Source organism: Manduca sexta, chromosome 9 (assembly GCF_014839805.1).
Source record: "Manduca sexta isolate Smith_Timp_Sample1 chromosome 9, JHU_Msex_v1.0, whole genome shotgun sequence".
Taxonomy (NCBI): domain Eukaryota; kingdom Metazoa; phylum Arthropoda; class Insecta; order Lepidoptera; family Sphingidae; genus Manduca; species Manduca sexta.
This window is the reverse complement of record NC_051123.1, coordinates 11702364-11727493: the sequence shown is the minus strand read 5'-3', so window position 1 is coordinate 11727493 and position 25130 is coordinate 11702364. Positions and strand designations below refer to the sequence as shown.

Genomic DNA, 25130 nt, shown 5'->3' with positions numbered 1-25130 from the left:
TTTAAATTCACGTCTAGTTAGTGATTAGTTCTCGCAGTTGAAAGAAAAACGTAAAAATAATTAATAATCATGGATATTTCGGCCTTTAAAATTTCGTCATATTAAATTTTAAAGGCCGAAATATCCATGATTATTAATTATTTTTACGTTTTTCTTTCAACTGCGAGAACTAATCACTAACTAGACGTGAATTTAAATTCTTTACTTGCCAATACTTGTTTAGTTACCCAGATTAAAGGTGAAACAAAATGTATGAAAATGGACCTTGAGGTATCGCCTTAAGCACTACCGCCATTTCAGACAAATGTTTACAATTTCTATTTTAGTTACCTTAATGCATTTGTTTACAATAACTTACACAAATAGTCACATTATAAATAGTAATATAGCTTTTTATAAATAATCTATGCTATTACATGCTCATATCCCGCTTACATATCCCAAGATGATAGGCAGACACGAAACGTCCATTACCTTTTTCCTACGAAATATAACTCAAAATTAAAAATAAAGCATTGATTAAGTTATCACTATGTTATTGATATTTAAAAGGCCCTTCATATTCAAACAAATTTAGCAAAACGCCTGTGAGTTTCAAATGGCAATTCCGCTCAATTTGTTTGACATAATATAATGTTCTTGCAAGTTTTGCAAAGCGAAGTTAGCGAGTTTTTTGCTAAATGTGAAGGCTTTATGACTATCGCGGCTGTCTGCCGGGAAAGCGACAGGCGTGTCTATTTTTCCTTTTGGATTCGTTTTTCTGCTGTCAAAAACGGAAAGATAACGAATATGAATCTTTTTTATAGAACATAATAACGTGCTATATTTTTTAGCTGATAAGCGATGGTTATTGGAACTAGAAAATCTTATTTTATGAGTGTTTTATTCTCAGATAAAGCAATAGCAGTGTTAACCCAGTCATATTAGGGGTTTCACCTCGGAATGAAAGATAATAAGCTGGAAATTGGTAAGAACCTTTGTTTTGTCGCCCTAAATATTGTCTCAAAAGTCACAAATGCTATTGTGTCCGCGTCTTAAGATATTGAAGGTCAAAGGTCACAAAAAACGATTTTTCGCGAATATCTCGGTTTCTATTGCTTAAATGATATTTTCACCTATCATCAAAGTTGTAGAGTATAAAATTCTCTACAACTTTTGTCTAAACTTTTTTTTTATACGATCAACCGTTTTTGAGGTAGAGCGCGAAGAGTGCGCAGCGTACAGTCTATATAAGCTAATGTAGGGTCAAGCGTGAGTTACGGTTATCAGTACGTAGTATAAAGTCAATTATTGACAAAAAAATATATAATTATTAAGCAATGCCCATTATTTCTGTACTTATTATTAATTATTTATATTTAATTATTCAACTATAGTATATTATTAATTCTGGATTATCTATTTTAATTATATTTTAAAATGAAAAGACAGTAAGGAAATATATTTTAGATATACCTTTATTTATCATTAAATATGGCATGTTATACATTTATTAAAATGTGAGTTTAAATATTAAAATAATTTGTGAATCGAATGAAATTGCGAATGGAAGCTAGTTATCTTCTTCTTCGTCGTATTCTTCTTGTTGACGCTCTAAAATATTCAATTCATTGTCATCATCCTCATTATCGGTCATATTCATTTCCAAACCTTCTAGAATTTCAGGATCGTATGTGCTTTCTTCATCGGGATTACTTGGATATAGTGGAACGTTGAGGCAAGCTTGTCCATTGCACTGGCCACAAGCTAAAGAACATAGTAGCCCTGACTTTCTGCATCCACAGCGGGAACCACAACCATTTTTGCAATTGCAAAATATTGTGTTTAGTAGTTCGGCTGGTGCTGGAGGTAATAACGTTGTTATGGGCTCCAGGATTTCATTTTCAAGCTTCCAGCCCCATTCTTGAGGTTCTAAGTTCTTCCTTAGCCACGTTTGAATCTGGTAGTAGACATGATTGATATGTTGACGGGCTGCTACACTTGTTGGTGGAAGTGTTGACAATTGTACGGGTTTATTTAGTTTTGTTAATTTGATGAATAATTACATATAAATAATTAATAATAGGTACAGAAATAATGGGCATTGCTTAATAATTATATTTTTTTGTCAATAATTGACTTTATACAACGTACTGATAACCGTAACTCACGCTTGACCCTGCATTAGCTCATATATGACTGTACGCTGCGCACTCTTCGCGCTCTACCTCAAAAACGGTTGATCGTATAAAAAAAAAGTTTAGACAAAAGTTGTAGAGAATTTTATACTCTACAACTTTGATGATAGGTGAAAATATCATTTAAGCAATAGGAACCGAGATATTCGCGAAAAATCTTTTTTTGTGACCTTTGACCATCAATATCATAAGACGCGGACACGATAGCATTTGTGACTTTTGAGACAATATTTAGGGCGACAAAACAAAGGTTTTTACCAATTTCCAGCTTATTATCTTTCATTCCGAGGTTGACCCCTTTTTTTACCTAATTTCACTGGGCTATGTGAGTTTGACAATTTGAAAGATACCGTCATCTATATCACATCCAAAACATAAAGAAATATGAAAATCAAGTCTAATACTAGGAATTGACGTGGTTGTCAACTTCCCTGATAAAAGGATAAAGATCTAAATGAGTGTCAAATTTTGGATCATAAATTGTTCTAAAATTAGTTTAAAACATATTTCTTTTATTTTTTCTGAGTCAAAAAGTTTGATATTTAATATGAAGAGTCAAATTATTTACTCAAATTTAGGATAAAACCAAGTCAAATCTTGAGTTATCCAGTTTATCTCAGATGCAAGCACGTACTGCTTGTTGCAATGTTTGATAATGATGATTGTCAGTCCAGTGATTTGTACCCGCGCCAACACTGCCTACCATTTCAGGGTAAAGTGGGAATTATATTCAACAGAAACCATAGTAAATGAATGCGGTTGCCTCGAGTTTCTAAGTAGTGAGTGTGGTGCTACGGAAGCGGTCGCCGCGGCCGCTGTAACCGCTGCCAGCGCTGTAAAACTTCTTAAGTTAATAGAGGAGCCGTTGCAGTAGTAGTAGGTATATAATATAAAAGATACGCACATTCGCGCATATAATACACACTTAACTGTGAGCATAGAGAAATATCCTTCCGTGCATGGGCGTGCATTTGATGTGGAGACCAAGCGCGAATTCCCTCGGGAGAGATCAATGCTGGGTTGTCAGCCTTGAACCCTGTGACACAAAACATAGAGAATACAGTTGTCAGTTCTCTATTAACATAAAATATGCAGGTTTTCATTATTTTCTCCTTTGCACATGAATATCATACTAATGTCATATCATATCAAACCAGACTTTATCTTGTGATGTTATCTGATTATGTAATGACACTGCAGGCTTGTTAAGATATGGTTGTTACCAGGTACACGTTAATCGGGTTAAAAGTTTAAGCTTATCCTTTTACGTGTTACCCCGTATATATCAGTAAGGGTTTATTATTCATTATGGCCGATTAAAAACAAACTCACATCATATCTCTATCGCCATAGGGGTAGATGTACAATCAGAGGACCAACTTTTCACCACAAGTTTCGCTCAACTTCCTTAATTTTTTCTTTCATATCCTTCTCCTGACAATAACAAACACAACAAAAAAAATAGTGAAATCGATCCAGCCGTTCACGCGTTATTTCGTGACCAAGGGAAATAGCGATTCATTTATATATATATATATATATATATATATATATATATATATATATATATATATATATATATATATATATATATATAGATATATTTATCCCAAAAAAAATATTTTTAGGTCGGCGGTGCCCCATTCAAAGCTAGTATATAATAATAATAAATAATAATAATATACATCTGTATTAGACAATAATTTTCATTTGTTTTCGTATTGTAATGTCCACATAATTGCATAACAATTTTATAGTATATTTTAATGAGTTTGTAACAGTTTAGCCACTCAACTGATATTGACTTAGGTGACAAGCGATTTCCAATTATGATAGAATTTTGTACCCCAACTATAAAAATAAAATACTTTATTTGTCACGTCGGCGAACAAAGTCGCACTTATGATACGCCAAAAGAATAATAATTAATATTTCTAAATAACAATTAAAATCACTTATATAACAACGCTCATTTTAAATTAGGGATAATATTTATAGGAAACATAAGGCAGTAGGCAGCTCGGGCTGGCAGGTAGAGTCTGGTACAGCTAATACGTTATCTAGACAAGTTTAAAGCATGCTCATTATCAAGTACATAATCTAGTGGCTGTATGATTATATGCAACATAATTTCGCTCTGATGAGCGATATCAGTTGAGGTGATGCCAAATTAAAGTCTGCGTCTGTTTATCTGCATTAAAATGATAAGCTTAGGTAACTGAATACGTAGGTGTATGTTCTGTTTTTTTAAATCGATACAAGTATTTTACTATTGTAACAGCTTTTAGCAGCATATTATCTAAGAAGTGGACCTTAGACACATACATAATTGACTCAGTGTTACTAAAATTAATGTAAGCTATATTACTATAATATGAAATACATTATCTATCTGGTTGAGTTCGGAACTTACTGCTAAAACGAAGGTCCTTAGGTACAATACCCAAGATACATAAAATCTGACTTCTCGAAGTTACGTTTGTGTCATTAGTCGATTATCACTTGCTTTTACTGTGAAGAAAAATTCCGCGAAGGAACATACACACCTAAGAACTTTACATAGGAATTATGAAGGTATTTAGAGTCTGCCAACCCACTACGCTAGCGTGGTAGACTAACATCTAAAGCATCTCAGTTTTAGAGCAGGCCCACTCTCAGCGTTACCTATGTTGGTCTTTCGTTACTACATGCGCACTTGGTTCATTGAAACATTTGGAATATTTAGTTTATTTATTGATTTAATGACATACCAGCAGTATATAATACAATAATAAAATTAGTAATAAAACCATTATACTAGATAAAAAATTCCGCTGCACAGTAATTGAAGATTGATTAAGGTTGGAGGTATGTACAACAATCACGTAATACGAGTTACATTATTATATTATTTTATAAGGCAGATAATAGAGAGATAAATTAAATAGAAATCGAAAAAAAGCTAAAAAAAAAAAAAACGATACGATAACAATATTAAAATATAAACTTATTATGAATTTCTTCCATATTTCCAAACCAATTTTGATGGCATTCAAGTTCCTTCTCTTTTTCTTTGTATAAGAGGTTGAATAGAAAAATCAAACTAATTATGTGGGGACTCTGATGTATGAAAACATGACGTTGCTCATTCCCGCCAATTATGTCGTGTTTCTAGATTAAGTCACGTCTCTGCAGCACCTACGCCACATGAGCATTTAATGTTAAGTTTCCGTTTTAAAAATAAAAATAAATAAAATAAAAATGGTTTATTCATCACGTAGGCGAACATAATTGCACTTATGATAAGTCAAGGTACATGAGAATATTTAATTATTACTTAATTAAATTAGCTTATATAAACAAACACAATTTATATTGAAAATAAAATAAATGACAAATATAGTAAAAAAAAAGCCAGCTCGGGCAGGAAAGATTGCCGCCGTGGTATGATCTTTTTGCATATGCTGTACGACTAAGAATAAACTCATGGTTTGAAATACACTCGGCGGAAGGTGGGTGCACTGGTTGCACCTTTGCCTACCCTTTTGGGAATAACATGCTCGAGTGCGTGTGTTAGACCAATTAGTAACAGAAGTAGAGCCTGTTTAACAAGTTTCAAATAAATCTCAATCAATCAATTATCGTATTAAACAGCTAATGTACTCAAACATTCCATTACCATTTATTTGAGAGCATATAATGCGGTCTTTGTATTGATCCAGCTCATACATTTATGTGAAGAGTACCTTTTACTTAGAAGTAGTGATACAGGCCCTTATTATGTTAATAATCAAGTGCCAGTGACGTAACAGTAATATAGTACTATAGTAATATAATGGAGACTGTCTAATTGGTATTACTGTACCTGATTTTACCATCTTGCAAGCAAACACTATCGTGTATTAGGAACGCGGGACTTCACAGCACTCTGAGCCAGCATAATGTTTCCTTTCAAAAAATAGTCAAGAGACAAGTGCATCGAGCCTGCTATCTTAATCCGTGTCAGAGCCGCGCCAGGGCCTTTTTTTTATTTCTTTGTATGACGAGACGAGCTTGTCGTTCGCCTGATGGTAAGCGATACGACCGCCCATAAACAGTACAAACACGATCCAACACCATGAATTACAAAGTATTGTTTGGTATTCCACTGCACTCGCTATCCTAAGACATGATGTCCAGCAGTCACTCTGACTACAATCTCAATGTGTGTACAATGCAGTGACTATAGACACTGCTGCTTGGCGACAGAAATAGACATTGCGGTGGTACCTACCCAGGCGGACTCTCACATATGAGAGACCTATCACAGGCAGAGAGGCCTCTCAGCTGTTTTGAGTTTTTTGGTATTTTCCGCGATACAACATGCAAATCTTACTTTATCAGCGACAGTAAATGTCTTGATCACACTCCAATTATAGTGTAAACACTCTCGCATTCATAATATTAGCTTTTGCTGGCGCACCACCGTAAGATTCCATACAAGTAAATACTTCACAAGTATATAAAATATAACTCGGAATTAGGATCGCTAATGCAACGGTTTCACAGCTGGTTTACCCGCTGAGTTATCGATGCAGAAAGTAACCGATTCTTGATACATTCATTATTTTTCACAGTATCATTTTAATCCATGAAAATAAAAAGTCGTATAAAAACGAAAAATATGTATTTAAATAAATACTTATTAGCATAAAATAGTTATATTTATTTAATTAGTTATATTATAATAATTAATAAATTAATAACATTTTTTAACATGTACTTAAACCTTTTTTTATAATATATTGGAAATATAAATGAGAATAATTAACTTCACCAACACAATGCGTAAAGTAAACTCTCGAGGGAAAACAGGGTTGCTCAACACGTAATTTAGGAATCAAACTCAGTTCCTACAAAGAATAATGCGCGATGTGTGTGTGTTCAAGGTTATATCAAGAAGTGTAGAAAATTTAAATGTATCTTACATAATGGTATTTTTTTTTGCAAATACAACACATTAAATAGAATATATTCATATTTTACGTTACCACTGTCAACGTTATCTAGAATAATTAGGTGAGCTAATATACCAAATAAAAATCAATATCATAGTGTTAATAAATTACTATGGACTTTAGATCTCCGGACGATATTAATGCAAATTACAAAAGTTGGGAGTATATCATTTTTTTTTTTTTTTTAGTTAGTGGGGAGTTATTTATTTACATTTCGAAACTAGCTAGTGGATACTTTACAGTCAAAACCCGCCAAAATGGCCCACGTAAGTGTATCGCGTTCCGGGATCAATCTGAGTATATCTGGTTGAAACAGGCCGGCATAATTATGTCAGTTGGCGAGAAGGGATAATCTGCCTGTCGACACTATCTGAGCCCGACTCCACCTACTATCAAGTGCAGTGAGATTACTTTGCCGTGCGCGTATAAAAGTCAAGAACTGTGACAAGATAAATAAATGTCAACGCGATATGCAATTCAGGAAATTAGGCAATTAATTACTTCAAACAATATTATATATTGAGGGAAATAAAAAATAAGTTACGGTCAGATAAACGTAAGGAAATATAAAGTAGTCGGCAGTCAAGAGGAATATCGCGCAGTCGGCTGCGTCGGAGCGTGTTCATATCGTTAAGAGATAGTGATACACAATTAAACCGGTAAATATATTTTAATACATTTTCATGAAATATAAACTTAAAATAATAATATAAATTCTTTCGTTAAAGACAAATTATAATATTATTTTATTTTTATTATCATTTTTTGGTCATAAATTAATTTCTTTGCAAAATACTTAAGTGATTATTTATGTCAAGTCATGCTAAAATAATATTTTACCTGAAAGTAATATAGCACAGTAAGTATTTCTATTACTGAATAAAATAGTGTGATGCACTTAACGTTATTTAGAAATCACATTTTCAATCGTAAATTAGTTTCAAATATTAACTACATTTTCAGCTGAATTCGAAACATATTAAAATATAATTCCAATAATCCGAATGCATTGAACCGTAAACGTCGATTGATTAATTAAAAGCATTCCGATAACATTTTCAATAGAGATCATATTAAAACTAAATATGTATTAATACAAATAAATTGAAATTTCAATACATAAAAAACTTTAATGTGGCGATAGCCTAGTTGGGTGTGGAACGGACTGCCGAGACGAATGTCCGCAGGTTCAAATCCCAAGGGAACACACCTCTGACTTATCTAAAAAAAAAAAACATGTGTGTATTCTTTGTGAATTTATCGTTCGCTTTAACGGTGAAGGAAAACATCGTGAGGAAACCTGCACATCTGAGAAGTTCTCTAAAAGAATTTCGAAGGTGTGTGAAGTCTACCAATCCGCACTAGGCCAGCGTGGTGGACTAAGGCCTAATCCCTCTCAGTAGTAGAGGAGGCCCGTGCTCAGCAGTGGGCAAGTATATAATACAGGGCTGATATTATTATTAGACTTTAATAGCTATTTCGTAGTATGGAACGCGTTTTGTTGTTCATGAATTTGGTGCAAATAACTACATAGATATGCAATTTAAATATTGCTTTGCATATGTTTACGTTTATTTCACAAATTTTGTTTTAGTTCCTTTGTGCAGTATTTGGGAGCAGTCAAGTTTTATTTGTTAAAATAATAAAAATAAAAAACTGCTGTTTCGAACAATAATAAATACATTTTTGTTTAGTGAGTGCACGCCGACCACTGTGTTTGAATTATTTCAATTATTATTTCTGTTTTGTTATATTATTTTCATGTAAGGGACTTTTTTGTCTTTTTGAGAATAAAATGATTTAATCTTAATAATATGTTAATAAATATAGCTAATTAATGATCAAATATAATTGGAAAACTAGAGACAAGATTTTTTGGAATTAGAATTGTATAATTAAGGTATATAGCATGTAAAATTAGTCGAGGGACCTGTTTTTTTTACGGGAATATTAGCATCGAGATACTTTCTTAAGCACTTTGGAACCCTTTTTCGTAAATTTTTAAGGTTTACCATTGATCCTAATGTTTTTGCGTATAATTTTATTAGTTACATGCAAGTATGAACTGCCATGTGCTTTAATTAGTCTATCGACTAAAAATATATACTGTATATACCTTGTTATTTTGATATAGGTGCATATACCTATAATGTATAGGTACTGTCCTGTATTGTAATATATTGCCCACTCTTGAATATGGATCTCTTTATCCTCCTCCAGTACTAAAGTACTGAAAGCGTTTTTAGCTATTAGTCCACCACGTTGGCCTAGTGCGATCCGGCAAAATTTATGTTACCTTCGTTCTTATGTAGAGTTTTCAGGTATGTTGTTTTCCTTCACCGTTATATCACGATAATACATAAACAATATAGGTAACTTCAGGAAGTCAGGAGCGTGTTCGGGTTTTGGAACTGCGAACCTCCGTTTTGCCGTCCGCTCTATTCTTGACTGTGCTATCGTGCACTTAAATGACCTCTAATATTGACCAAAGTTGAACAATGACGATAAGCGATAAGACGAGTCAGAGATAGCTCGCGCATGTTTCTGAATACTACTAGCCGATAACGGGTACGAGATAATGATTTCTCATGTTTACGCGAATGTTAGACATTAAAATTAAACTACTTTTCGGATTTTATCGCGGTTTTTAAGGCGGTCCATGAAGGCCGAAACGTCAGGGGTACGAGATAATGTTTTTTGAGATATTTGTAAGCGGTGTCAGCCAGCTGATGTTAACTTCCGTCGCCCATATTAATACTAGTTGTTTTCTTCGCGGAAACAAAATGAATTATCGCTACCGCCACTGGGGAATGAGTGAAGCGGTTATTTTTTTTTTTTCCGAATTCTGACTTTAAAGGTAGAGTAGACTTCTAATGGTCTCAGAACCTTTTAACTCTTATAAGCAATGAGATCGATCGGCAGCAATTAAGTTTTCATAACTCTCTCATTACTTTTCTGATATTTTTCAAAATATCTCAGTATCTTTGAAAAATTATGGTCAGTCTTCTAAAAAAATCTTATAGTTTCACCGGTTATGTTTAGTTTCCCTTACCGCCGCATCTCGACAATCCCGCCGTAGAGTTTATTTATTATTTTACTATATATGCGAGAATTTTTGAAAAATTTTGTAGGGGTGTTAGAAGTAAAGACAGAATAAAGTGAACTGGTTTGGATGGACGGATAGACCATGACTTGGATTAATATATAGGCAATTTTTGATTCCAGTTAATTGTTCCCGTGGAAAAGAATGAAATTTTTATCAGATTTTTTAAAGGGGGACGCTGGGAATCTCTCCGCCAACGATGCGGCATTGTTTAAGCTTCGGTTTGATCTGATAGTTTTATGTGTAAAATAATAAATAATTTTAGGAGATACAATCAAGACATAGATTTTATTTAAAGAAGAATGACAATAATTTTTTATATTCCATTTTTATAAAATAATATATTTCGTAATTCGATGACAAGCAGCCAGTACGTCAGTTTCGATTTAAAAAGTTTTTATTCATATTATGGCTGCAACATGCCCCCAGCCGTTGAAAGCTTGCTTTCAACCCGAAGTTTCTTTAGAGGGGACAAATCTTCGAGACAGCTCTTCTTATTACTCCACCTGCAGTCCGTATGTCAGCCACCCTGCAGATATTATCAGTACCAGGGTGTAGTGCTATGATTCGACCCATCTTCCATTTAATTGGTGGTAAATTGTCGTCCTTGATGTTGACAAGGGCGTCGATTTTTAAATGATAATCTTTGCCACTCTGCCATTTGACTCTTTTCTGAAGTTCTGAAATGTACTCTTTGCTCCATCTCACCCAGAAATGTTGCCTGAGTTGCTCGATCCTTTGATGCCGAGTCAGGCGGTCATAAGAGCAGTCCCGCAAGTTTTGAACAGGTAGCGAAGTAAGTGGTCTTCCGATTAAAAAGTGACCTGGAGTAAGCGGCAGCAAATCTTCAGCGTCTGATGACAGCGGAGTGAGCGGTCGAGAATTTAAAACTGCCTCTATTTGGATTAAGGTGGAGTTCAGCTCCTCATAGGTTAAGTGACAATTGCCCAGCACTCTAACTAAATGATGTTTAGTGGATTTAACACCCGCCTCCCAAAGACCACCAAAATGTGGGACGTAGGCAGGAATAAAGTGGAAATTGATTCCATCATGAGCCGCATCTTCAGCTAAGGAGTTACAATTGCGCTTAAGGAATGTAGAGAGATCATTATAGGCTCCTACAAATGATGTCCCATTGTCTGAATAAATATGAAGAGGCTTTCCTCTTCGGGACATAAACCTACGCAAAGCCTGTAAGTAGTTGCTGCTCGTCAAATCGCCCACTAATTCTAAATGTATGGCTTTAGTCGTAAAGCACACAAAAATTACAATGTAAACTTTCATTAGTTTACATCCACGACCTTGACGATTAACCGATGTTATGGGACCCGCGTAGTCAACGCCTACACTTTGAAAAGGAAAGTCAGCTGGTGACAATCTGCTTGATGGCAAATTGCCCATTTGTGTTTGAACAACTTGTCCCTTAAAACGTTGACAGCGAACGCACTGACGATAGCATAATCTGGCTAAGTTGCGACCACCCAAAGGCCAGTAAGTTTCTCTTATTGTGGCCAATAATAATTGGGGACCTGCATGCATTAATTTTCGATGCTCATATTTAAATAAAAGTTTTGTAAAATGATGAGTGGACTGTAATAAAATTGGATGTTTTTTCTCAAAAGAATATTCTGAATGATGCAATCTACCTCCTAAACGGATGATTTTATTTTCATCCAGAAAAACATTAAACTTAAGAAGTCGATTTTTATGAAGTAATTTCTGATTATTTAATAATAAATCATATTCAAAAAATGATTCCTTTTGTGATTGAATAATTATTAAATTTAGTGAATCCTGCAGTTCGTGAGCGGATAAATATTCACTACTAATTGACTGGCCCTTACACCTTTTAATGAACCGAAACATAAAACAAACCACTCGTTGTAACCTTATAAAATTTGAAAAACGCTCAAAATTAATCAAACCATTGTCAAAATGTTTGTCGTTATAAATGTTATGAAAACAAACATGTGATTTGAGTTCGGGTAAAGCGTGTAAAGTTTCTTCAATGAAAGGCCATGACATGCTGTCTTTTCGTAAGAAAGAAGGACCAGACCACCACAAATCTAATGAGTGCATAGTGGTAGCTTCAACCCCTCGTGAGATGAAATCCGCAGGATTATTATGTGTGGAAACATGTCTCCACGTACACAAACTAGTTGTGTCTAAAATTTCTGAGATGCGGTTACGAACAAAAGTATTTAATTTTATAGGAAGCATTTTTAGCCAACCTAATACTACCATGGAATCGGTCCAAAAACTACATTCGAGGCTTGAGTTCGAAGTGACATAGTAACTTTTTTATATAAACGAGCGCCAATCACGGCAGCGCAAAGCTCTAGCCTCGGTATAGTCAGATATTTGATCGGACTAACACGACTCTTGGCCATTAAAAGACGGACATCGACTTCACCTTTTGCATTGATACTACGCACATATAAACAAGCACCATAAGCGCGTTCTGACGCATCGGTGAAAATATGAAATTCCATGTGCTTATACGCATCAATAACAACACGGCGAGAGATCGTCAAATCATTAAGTGCTGGTAAGGCTTTGATCAATGACGTCCAAGCGGCAATGACCTCAGTGGACAACCGTTCATCCCATGTTAGTTTTTCAAGCCATAGCTTTTGAAGTAACATTTTCATACGAATGACACAAGGCGATAATAAACCTAAAGGATCAAATATTCGCGCAATAACTGATAAAATGTCACGTTTTGTATTTTCGACCTTCTCAGGGACGTTAATAGGAAAGCATAACGTATCTGTTTGCGTTTGCCAGCTAAGCCCTAAAGTCTTATTTATCATGTCACCCTCTATATTTAGACTAGGGAGTGACTGGCCAGACTGGGTCGAAACTAAGGCAGGTTCGTTAGACTTCCACTTCCTTAACGGCATGCAAGCGGAAGCAAGAGCATTAGTTACCTGATCACGCAACATATAAGCTTCATCAAGTTGATCTGCACCGGTCAAAAGGTCATCGACATAAAAATCATGTTGAATGATTTCTGCAACCCGTGGATCTTTACATTCAAGCCCAACTTGTTTGAGGCATCTTGTTGCGAGAAATGGAGCACTCGCCGTACCATATGTTATGGTATTTAAATTGTAAACCTTGAAAGGACTAGCTTCATCATCACGCCATATTATTTTTAACAGACGCCTATCTAATGGATGTATTGACATTTGTCTATACATCTTTTCTACGTCTGCCGAAAGTACATATTTGTACATCCTAAATCTGAGAAGTATCGATGTTAAATCGTCTTGAACAGTAGGCCCCACCATCTGTATTTGGTTTAAAGAAATCCCTGATGTGGTAGGAGCACTAGCGTTAAATACTATACGTAGTTTAGTGGTAGTACTACTTTCTCGTAATACGCCATGATGCGGTATAAAATATGACACGTTATCTTCTTCAACTTGACACTCCGACATGTGTCCTAAAGAAATATACTCTGACATAAAGTCTTTGTACATTTTGTCGAGTGATGGATTTTTCCTATTTCTACGCTCTATGGCTAAAAAGCATCGTTTTGCACGATGAAATGAATCACCTAAAGTATCAGAAGATTCTTTTAACGGAATTCTAACGCAGAACCGACCGTTTTCTAAACGTGTCGTATTCTTAACAAAATGTTCTTCACAAAGTGCTTCTTCAGCTGAATAAGTGGATGACTCATGCTGGCTTATTTCTTCTATTTGCCAAAACCGCGTTAACTGAGTTTGTAAGTCATCTAATTGTGAAGATTTGTCATTAGCAATGGTTACAAAATTGCATTTGACAGGTTGATTAAACTTATTAGCTAAACCGGTATTAATTGGGCCACTGACTACCCAACCAAGTCTAGTTTCAAATAAAATAGGCTGGTGATTCCCTAATACGATTCTTTCTGATCCTAGTAAATTCCAGAATACATCAGCTCCTAATATCATGTCTATCGGTGCTGGAGTGTGATAATATGGATCAGCTAAAGGTATATCTGTTGGTATATTTAAATGCATCTGCCTATGAGGCACATTATCGGTAATTGTCGGCAAAACCAAACATAATAAATTATCACAATAAGATTCGCATAGCGACTTAATACGAACACGACATATTTTCTCTACTTGTGACAGTAAATTATTAATGCCTTGTATAGATTTATTAGTATATTTAGATGGTATATTTAATTGCTTAAACAATTTTTCTGACATTATACACGACGAACTGCCTGAGTCTAGAAGAGCACGTGCAATGTGTTCTTTATTATTATTATCGTAACATCTGATTAAAGCAGTCGACAGAAGAATGTCGGGCAAGTTGCTTGTATGCGAATGTGCAGTAAGATTTGCCGACAGTGCAACTGAGTGAGCGTTAGAGGTAACAGCGCAGTCGTCGGCGCCCGCGGATGGGGACACTTCGGACCGTTCACTACCACTCGAGCAATGCTTTGATTTATTGTTAATATGTTTTGACTTATAATTCGTGTTATGAATCAGCGTATGATGTTTATAATTGCAAACTTTACACCCTGATCGTTTACAATTTTTAGGATAGTGCCCGCGATGAAAACAGTTATAGCAAACTTTATATTTAGGCAAAACTGACATTCTCTCGTCAATGCTTAATGCTAGAAATTGTGGACAGGTATTAAGGTAATGATCTCCATTACATTCCGGACAAAGAAAACTATGAGAAGATGAGTTAATATTATCGCTCAAAGACACCATAGACTTAAGTTTCGCATTATGCTTTGTCGGAATGTCAGGTGATTTTTTAGTTTTAGAAAGCTGAGCGCGTTCTAATGTCTCAATAAAGTCTGCACGTTCTTGCATAAACTCCATAAACTGCTTAAAAAGAATGGACTTAGATTTGTCAAGTCGCTTTTTATACACTTCCCACTCACGAAATGTCCTTGCATCTAATTTGTGACTAAATAAATGAATTAACAATGTGTCCCAGCTATTAACAGGTTCGCCTAATTTCTCACAAGCTCGAATATGTTTATTAATTTGGTCAATCATAGATTTCAGATTGTTTGATGACTCTTTTATGAGTGGATCGTGGTCAAAAATAGCCGAAATATGGTTTTGAAGCAACAAACGTTTGTTGTCAAACCTACCACATAAAAGATCCCACGCCAGTGAGTAATTTTCAGCACTAAAATCTACTGATTGGATAACATCAGCAGCTGACCCCTCCAATTATGTCTTTAAATAATGAAATTTATTAATTTCGTCGATGTCGTCATCTTTGTGGATTAAACTAATGAAAGTATCCCGAAATGCGAGCCAATTTTCATATGAACCTGAAAATATTGGTAAATTGATAGTGGGCAATTGGGCGACCTTACGCTTTGAACTACTGTTTGTTGTTTTGAAATCATCTTCATCCGCTTTCGTAACAGTTAGCCTATTCTTTGCCTGGGCAAATCGTGCATAGTATTCCGATTCAAAAGCAGATCTTTCAATTAATTCTTCATCTAAGTTATCAGACAAACATTCAAGCTGAGTTTGAATATCATTAAATTGGTCAAACAATTCTCCTAACCTATCGACGCGCAATTGTAACTCCAATACCTGGTCGGGGTTCAGTTCCGAATCCGTCAACTGGGATAAGTAGGTCGCATAAATTGTTAATCGAGCTTTACAGCTGCCTCGTTTCCGCCGAAGAACTTTGATGTCGGTCATTTTAGGAGACGAGTGCTGCAGTCCTCCAACTTTACATAAGTAAATTATAATTAAAACACATAAAACTATAGTTAGTAATTACAATATTATGGTGGTAAGTAACAACGCTTGAAATAACACTAACCTTTTACAATGTTAACAATAATAGGTCAGCTTACCATTACCTCAGTACATATTAATCGAGAGTGCTGGGTAAAAATAATTAATAAAATAGCGTTACTCCACCGTCCAATATTATATTATTCTGATTCCTTATTTATCCGGCTCGAAGGACCATGTTTAAGCTTCGGTTTGATCTGATAGTTTTATGTGTAAAATAATAAATAATTTTAGGAGATACAATCAAGACATAGATTTTATTTAAAGAAGAATGACAATATTTTTTTATATTCCATTTTTATAAAATAATATATTTCGTAATTCGATGACAAGCAGCCAGTACGTCAGTTTCGATTTAAAAAGTTTTTATTCATATTATGGCTGCAACAGGCATAGTAAATAAACATTTTGGTAGAATATCGTTTATTGTAGATGATTAAATGTGTGTTGTTGGTTCTAACCAAATTATTGTGAATTGTCGGGTTAGAATTTGTGCCTGATATGGTTCTCCGCCGTATAATGGGCCTTATGACCTGTCGCATAAAATATAATATTATTTCCGTTCTTATATCACTACTCATTACTCATAAATATTTATTATCTTATGAAACAATTAACATGTTATTAAATAATATAAGATAAGCTCATTTACTTACATAATATTTAAATATGTATTAATGTGTGTAATTTGTAGGTATTTACTTTGGCCACAGAATCCAAAATAATAAGTGCACAAGTATCAAACATAACGGTTTTATCTGAAATGGTTAGAAGAGGTACAACAAGGGCACCCACTTTTTGGCAGGTGTGTTTTGTCCCATGATCGGATAGGAGCCTATCACTACATCGGTCACAAATTCCAGACTCCGGGCTGATGTTGAAAAGAAAAACCCAATATTACTGCTCGGCCTGGGGATCGAACCCGAGACCTCAACACTGCGGTCGTACAACTTCGCCACCAAAACAGTCTATAGCAGCACACCAAATATTAAATAAAAAAACGACAAATAAAAAAATACCGTAACGTCTACACATAGAGTATTTTATCATTAATCTCAATTGTTTCAAACATAATAATGTCAACTCACGGTATAATACCTCGTGCCTAAACACAATCACTCATGTCGAAACACGCCACTTGCCATATTTACCATGTCATCAACCGATTGAGAATTTAACACTAATAAAAAGTACATTCACTCTATAAACAAATTGTTAAATATTTTTGAAGAAAGTAATGTTTAAATTAATTTAGATGTTCTATTTTAAACATAATCACTAGTCTTAATTAGTAAATGTTTGTACTAAACACTTTTTAAAATGCTATTCGTCAAATAAAATGGCCGACCAAATACAAACTCACGCTGTCTACTATGCACCCAAATAAATAACAATCATACGAGTACTTACATTTGCAGAATATTTTGAATAACTGACATATAACATTAACTTGGCACTGTACCAGGATAATTACTGAGCATTATTTGAAGTCTCAGGGTGACGAGTGCAGTGGGGTGCCACGCAGTGCTTTGTAATTCAAAGTTCTTTATAATGTTGCTACTCTTTACGGGCGATCGTATCGTTTACCACTAGGCGAACGGCATAACAGTCTGGTCATTCCTCTGCAGTAAACTTGATCATTGTGAACCCATTTGAAGATAACGTTGTGGACTTTAAATAAGATTTATTAACTAGTACGTGTTTGATTCAAATTGTATGAGATTTGTTGTCTAACCTGAATAAATAATATGTGAAACAGTCTCTTTAAAAACGATTTTGTTCCAGTAATGTCGCACACAGTAGTAAGAGGTCAGCCCACAGCCGCGCAGCTATATTTGGACAAAATCCTAAAAGAAATACTCCTTGCCAAAGGAATAAAAGACAATTTCACCGAACGAGATAAACTTACGATAGCTGAAATAATATTTCACTGCTTGAAGAAAAATCCCAAAGATGTTTGTATGGTAAGTGCCTATTTTTCATTATGTTAAGGTGGATACATATTATACATACTTTTACGAGTGTTTTTGGCAAGAGCTCAATTGAGGGATAGCTATATATATATAGTTATCTAAATATATAGCCTTTGCCTATAATAACTTATGTCGAATAATGTGTAATGTCAATTATGTTTCGAATTTCACCACGTTGTACAAAGGAATACTGAGGAATTAAAAATTTTGTCTACGTCTTAGGGTGACGAGAGCAATACTTTATACTGTTGGTTTGCTAAATAAAAATAAAATAAAAAATACCAGACATTTCCTACTTCATCATTTAAATTTTATTTCATATTCATTCTTATTACGGTTCATTAAAGAATTACCTGACTAGTTACATACCGGTCTGCTTATGGAAATAAGAAAAAATAATAATACTGAGTTTTTATATAATTTGTGTTGTATAATGTCATAAAATACATTGTTGAGTATACGCGAGAGCGTTAAAGTAAATGTAATGTACTCTCGCCTTTATAACCCGTATATCGGTGCGCAAAACACAGAAAAATATGACTGACAGAGGTAGAGTAACATAATTCATCACGCCGTAACCCCTAAACGATGGACATAGGAAATTTTATCCGCGACATTTCCATCCGTAAAAGAGTTGAGTTACTGGTTGTAAGACATTTGTATCCGTCCGGATACAGAGCACCGCATACAAAGGTGTAGAGCTCCTAATAATGGCAAACGTATGCCGTCTTCCGGGATCAGCCTATGTAAATCCAATTTTAAATAGCCCGGCATAATTGTGCCGACTGGCAAGAAATAATAGTTTCTCCTCAGTCAACACTCTATCTGTCTACTATCAAAATTAACATCAGATGAATTGAAGTCACTGTGTGCCCGTATATTTTTTTTGTTTTTTTTTTTATGCTCCGTTCGTATTATTAACTGGGATACAAATCTGCATCAATTTAAAATCAAAGTACGCTGTGGATGTACTATTATGTCTATCACGTTTAATCAGAAAAACTAATATTTCTGCTGGGTTTCTAGCGATGTATTTACTCGAATTGAAAGAGCAAAACTTATCACGGCAATATTTATAATAGACCCTTAAACAAGCAAGTGACGCATTAGATCAAATAATCTCTTTCACACATAGATCATCACTACAAAAATCTTGGATGCTTTCCCCATCATTTAGAGTTTGGGGAGAGGAAAGGGGTCATTATTATGCGACAATGCTATCCCAGGTGGAGTGTGTAAAAGTAAATTCTCGTTAGAAACAAAACAATGCAGTCCTAAAAGTCATTTCAAAAGAAATAATAATACCAGCTCTGTATTTATACACTACCCAGTACTGAACGCGGGAATCCTCGACTACTGAGAAGGTCTAAGCATTAGTTGACTACGCTAGCCTGGTCAGGGTTGGCACATTTCGCATACATTCAATATTAATTTTTTGGAGAATTCGCTCCTCAAGATTTTTTCTTTTTCCGTTAAAGTAAACGATTATTGATAAATAATACACACATAACAAAAAGTCAGAAGTGTGCCTTGAGTTATGAACCTGCAGCGATCCGTTTCAGCATACCGTTACATTCTCAACTATCATGCTCTTCTCAAAAGTAAAAGTAAAAACGTATGTAATTATATAGTTGTTTGGTTTAAATGTTGCAGTATTTTATCACGAACTTTATTATTGTGTTATTCACAGAGAGTACAACATTGGTAGGGCATCATTTGAATGTTTACATTAGTATTATATGACTTTGTTATGATTTATAGTATGCTATGCTAATGGGATTACCCCGTCGAAAACAGAGAAACCATGAATAATGATTGATAGAATTCGTGGGCGTCATGATTACTATTAGGAAGGCGCATTGGCGGCAACACACACTAGCCATCTAAATAACAAATTAAAAATAGTGTGGGTAGTTGAATATGCTTGGCCATAAAATAACCTCCGTAGTCAATAGTCCGCATTGACAGATTTATTCAGTGACTTAAATATGTGTCTAGGCAGGGAAGTGCACGCGCAACCCTTTTGCGTACCTTCCGGTACCTGTGATAAGAGTTTATTCACAATACCCCACCTTTGGGTCAAGTGGCATCTCGTGATTCAAATTATTTTACGTATTTCTGCACAATCAAGTACTAAAAGTTCGTTTTCTATATAAAAAAGTAGACGGCCTGGTTGTACCTCTGCCTACCATTTCGAGGATAAAGGCGTGATGCATTTTATTACTTGGATGTTATAAGTATAATAATGTGTAGGTAAGTCCAATAAAATAAGTCGTAACTGGCAGAGACTATTTTTTGTATGAATAATTGTCATGCTACATGCGGAAATGTTATTATAATAATATTATATTCATAAAAAACTAGAATTACTCTTCATAATAACTGACTTATTATTATAACAACGTTATTTTTAAAAATATCTCGCTTATTTCAGTACACGTGTAATTAACCAGTTTCTCATTCATTCTGTGTTTGGAGAAAAAACCGGGTCAAAAAACAAATATTACGTGTCGGTCATAAAATAGTTTTCTTGTTCCTTTGTATGTAAATAGATGTGCGAGACGCTGGCTAATTATATATTTTATATTATTTTTGTATTGTCTGCGAATTAATTATGATTCTTTTTTTTCGATCGCCTCGGTGATGAAATTGTATTGCATGCGAGTTGCGACATGTAACACCGCATGAGTTTCTGAGTTCGGGCAGAGAGATATTAGGTTATTTGTTCAGTATCAGCCCGGTTTTTAGAATTAGTATCGGATATGTCGAGAGGCTCCCTATAACATCACGGGTCGAACAGACTTAGTGAAAACTGGACCCACTATTTGCAACTTTGCTCATGATTTTAAAATTAAACTATTTTTCGGATTTTGTCGCGGTTTTAATGTTTTAGTTTTCTCCCGACGTTTCAAAGACTTTGCAGCCTTCGTGGTCGCGGGCGGGACTGAGGTGTTGTTCATTCGCAAAGTGAAGTGATGAAAGTATGTGACCCATTCTGCGTAGATCGGACCGCCAACAGCTAAAATTTAAAATGTTGTATAATTGTAAAATGTAGGTAGATATTGTAACTTTGACTTTTCGGATAAACAATACCACTCAGAACAAGAACAAGCATAGAAGGAATCTAAATTACCCTCATATACTTGTCCTTTTTTTCAAATAGGCCAAAACCGTTGAAAAGAGCGAGACAAATATTATGTTGCTAAGGTCGGCTTGCGTACACTTTAAAATAATCAAATGGTTACCTTTGGTCCTCTTTATGATGCCGAATTAAAAAGCAAATAAAATGTCAAATGTTCCAACTTGCCAACCTCAAAACAATGTCACAAACGCGCCCACACAATTTAGTTACGTTATACTTCAGCGCGTGCTTTTCAAAAGTGGCTGCATGTTTTGTAATATTTTTGTAGTTAATTCTAATAAATACACAGTGCTGTTTAAGTATAATATAGCCCTACGAACAAGCAATGGCCTGCGTTATTATGGGGTGTAAATCTCATTCTTGTCGTAAAGAAAATGAAACTGAAATCATCAGCTTCCATCGGTGAGTAAACAAAAAACCTAATATATTTGCTTAAACCCTGTACATAAGTGCAAAAAGTATTATTAATTAATCTTTATTATGCTGTAGTCATATTATAATCTGCTGTTGGCCATTTGATACAGTAATTATTAAGTATTTTTCATTTTTATCAATTTACGTAGTCGTGTTCAATAGTGTTGTTCTGCATATTCTGTCGATAACATAGATGTTAGTATATTGTAGTTGACTATTTTGCATAAATTGCGTTTTACTTTCAATATACGGTGGTGAAGTGGTAAAAGCCACTTGGAAACCGTGCGCGAAGGCTGGGGGTTGAGGAAACTATCTGATTTTCATAGTGTGTTTCATTGCAGATTCCCCACAGATGATGCTATGAGGCAAAAATGGATCGTTGCCATAGCTCGTCCCAATTGGCATTGGAAAAAACAGCACCGTGTTTGCTCTATGCATTTCGACAAAGTTTTATTAACTTTGAAATAAGTTATCAAACATATGTGACATGAATGATACCGCTGTGTTTTAATTTTACTGTCCCATTTTAGTAGCTTCTGTCAAATCACACCTCTTGGGTATCTTTTAATCCCTAAGAAAGTCAGAAAAGAACAGAAGGCGTACTGGCTTTCTCCTAAACGAAATTGCGGCCGATTTCTTGTTTGTTACTTACAGCGGTTTCCATTCCTTCCGAAATTTCTAAGATTTTCTTAATTTAATAATCTAAATGCTAAACCATTTTTGTGTGAATAACGTTTCGGAAGGCATGGAAACTGCTGTAAATAGCAAATGAAAATTGGATAAAATTTAGCTCGAAGAGAGCCGGTAGTTCTATAGTTTATTGTAATTTAACAGCTTCTTAACGAGTGATTTTATATACCCAGACCTCATTTGGTACTTGAATACCAAATTAGGGTTTTGATATCTTTTTTAACCTTTATCTAAAATAGCATTTTGCAACGGTTTGTAGTTGACTGACCGAAAAGTGTTTATTTTAGCAGGTCTGTGAATTTACCATAGCCGATAGAGAAAGCATCTATCGATATCGATAAGATGTCAGAAGAGATCGCAACACAATTTAATTTCTTGCTGTCAAAGACAGAGTACACTCAAATGTCATAATGTTACTTCTATGCTTGTCATTGTTCTGAGCAATACCAGCCCCGGGATACGTCGGGAGAAAACTAAATCATTTAAACCGCGATAAAATCCGAAAAATAGTTAAATTTTAATGTCTAACATTCGCGTAAACATAAGAAATCATTTTGACAATGACTTGTCAGATAAAGGATTGACTTGTGTTTTTTTTAATTGTTTTAACCTGTCGTATTTAATAGATTTTTGTTGACCTGTTTACGTAAGCACGTACCTGCCTTCCTCGATAAACTGGCAACAAAAGATATATATAAATCTGTCTTATTAATTTCAAAGATGCAATGCCCAAAGTTCGTCCCGAGAAAAAGCAATTAAAATACTAGTTTTTCGTTTGAAAATTAAAATTGCATGTCCGGCGTAAAGTTTGTTAGGACTATGAACAATTAATAGTAATTTGTTATTTATTAGATTTTATTCGCGATATCGCCCGAAGAAAATTCGTCCGTAATATAAAAGTCCTTACCTGTAATAAATATAAATATTTTTTATTTCTGTTCACGGTATTAAAATTAGCATTCGGGATAATCCTTACTATTAGAAGTTTCAGAAATAGAACAGCTGCAGTGTCAACTATTTGCGTGTTCAAATAAATAAGAAGCCGATTCAAATTTTTTAATAATATTAGTATATTTAATTTCAAAATTCTAAACTGTAGCTATACTAGTTACATCACTGTCTCTTTTTTATTAAGTAGTAACAACCTTGATGTTATCATTGTTATTCTCCACATGTATGACTTTCATGACTATTGTCAGATAAAAATCATTTGCAAATATTATTATGAGTTTGCACGCGACCCCGTCAAATGAGGCCGCTAGAAACATTTCAGAATTATTTACCTGCATTCTATCATGACTTGAATTTTCAGAAATTTTTACTGGACTTCGAGGTTAGAAAATGGTATTTAAGTACTTTTTGTCGACGGCATGAACCAGTTCAACTGACTTTCAATGAATAACAGACAGCCTTAAATAGCTGTTACGTATGAATAAGATTACCAAACGTCTTAATATTCCTCACAATGCGTACTTATTTCATTCCAAGTGCATATTGTGATTCTTCTGAAATTGTAGATATTTATAGGTAAAAATGTTTAATATAAGGCTATAATTTTGGCTTGTTTGGCGGACTAATTAAAACTAATTATCAGTAATTTTTGTATGTAATAACATTAAATTAATTGGCAACCAGGTTTCATACAATACACTACAACAACAACAGCTATGCTATTACCTCACTACAGAGCGCTGAATTCGCAGTGAAATCTTTACTAGCGCCACAAGATGTGAATGTCTTGAACTGAACTATTAACTTAGTTAAGATCTTACGTATCACGATAATCGGTATCCTGTAAATAAAGATATCGATAGGCAAACGAACATTAGCGTACAATTTCACCCTAGAAGTCTCACTTCACGCGAATTGTGTTTTTACAAAATCTCGCTACAGGATCTGAAGCCAAGATGCCTTTCTACAATTGTGATGCTAACAAAACAGAAAAAAATATAAAAATGACTTCCTATCGATAAGTCTTTCGGTAAGATATGTCATTACCGTACACGACGTTAGCGTAAGCGATTGTAATAAGATATCTTCGCTAATGTTCCTGTAGTGGAATTCTTTAAAAATCAGTTAGTATGAAGTGGTGCCTGTAATGTATAGTTACAATATGTTGCCTAGACAGCATCACTTGATGACTCATGATATTGACTTTAAGGAGTTGTTATGATATAACACAGGATATTTTTATTGTATACTAAGTGAGGTCTTCATATGTTGATCTATATACCCTACATATAACTTCTTCTTCTAACCAATCATGAGGTGGGCCTAAAATGCGGTCGGCAGAATACATTTATAATTGTGTTGCAGAAACGATTTTTGGCTTAACGCGGTGGTTCCCCAATAAGTGGGCGCCCTAACAATATATTCCTGCATTACTTTAGTTGTTTAGTTTTTTTTGTAATGTGAATATAGTTTGATAAGTTTCATAATGAAAATGCTACTAAAATTCATGATTACTTGCATCTCTTCCCAAAGTACCCATCATATTTATTTGCAACCAATACTTAGATAATATAATAAGGAGTATTTTAGTATTGTCAATTTTTAAAAGGATCTAAACTGTTAAAGATATTATTCGTAAATATGCATATTCCCGCCCGTGTTCATGCACCGTAAATGAATTAAACGAATGCTCAAGGCCGTTTGCTCGTGTGAGGGTCTTAATACCTCGAATTTCAAAGTAAAGTTAAATATAGAAAATGTCTGGCGGTGATGGTATTACTAGTTACAGAAAGATAATAACGTATAGTATAAGAATATGTCCATGAAATCTGGTTCTCTAGAATATTATTTTATAACTGCTCCGTTACAAATATTTATAGATAACTTGACCCGCGTTATGATGTTTAAAATTTGGTAGATAACC

The 25130-nt window shown here is 34.5% G+C and overlaps 1 protein-coding gene across 1 annotated transcript in view; it reads left to right on the top strand.

Moving 5' to 3' along the window:
• The first annotated feature begins 7583 nt into the window (after positions 1 to 7583).
• Positions 7584 to 25130, top strand: part of LOC115442386 (4-coumarate--CoA ligase) — a 34379-nt gene continuing 16832 nt past the window's right edge. Inside the window, exons 1-2 of the mRNA XM_030167410.2 lie at positions 7584 to 7812; positions 17822 to 18000. Of these exons, the coding sequence (XP_030023270.1) occupies positions 17824 to 18000 (177 nt within the window). The 5' untranslated portion in view covers positions 7584 to 7812; positions 17822 to 17823. The remainder of the gene's footprint in view (positions 7813 to 17821; positions 18001 to 25130) is intronic.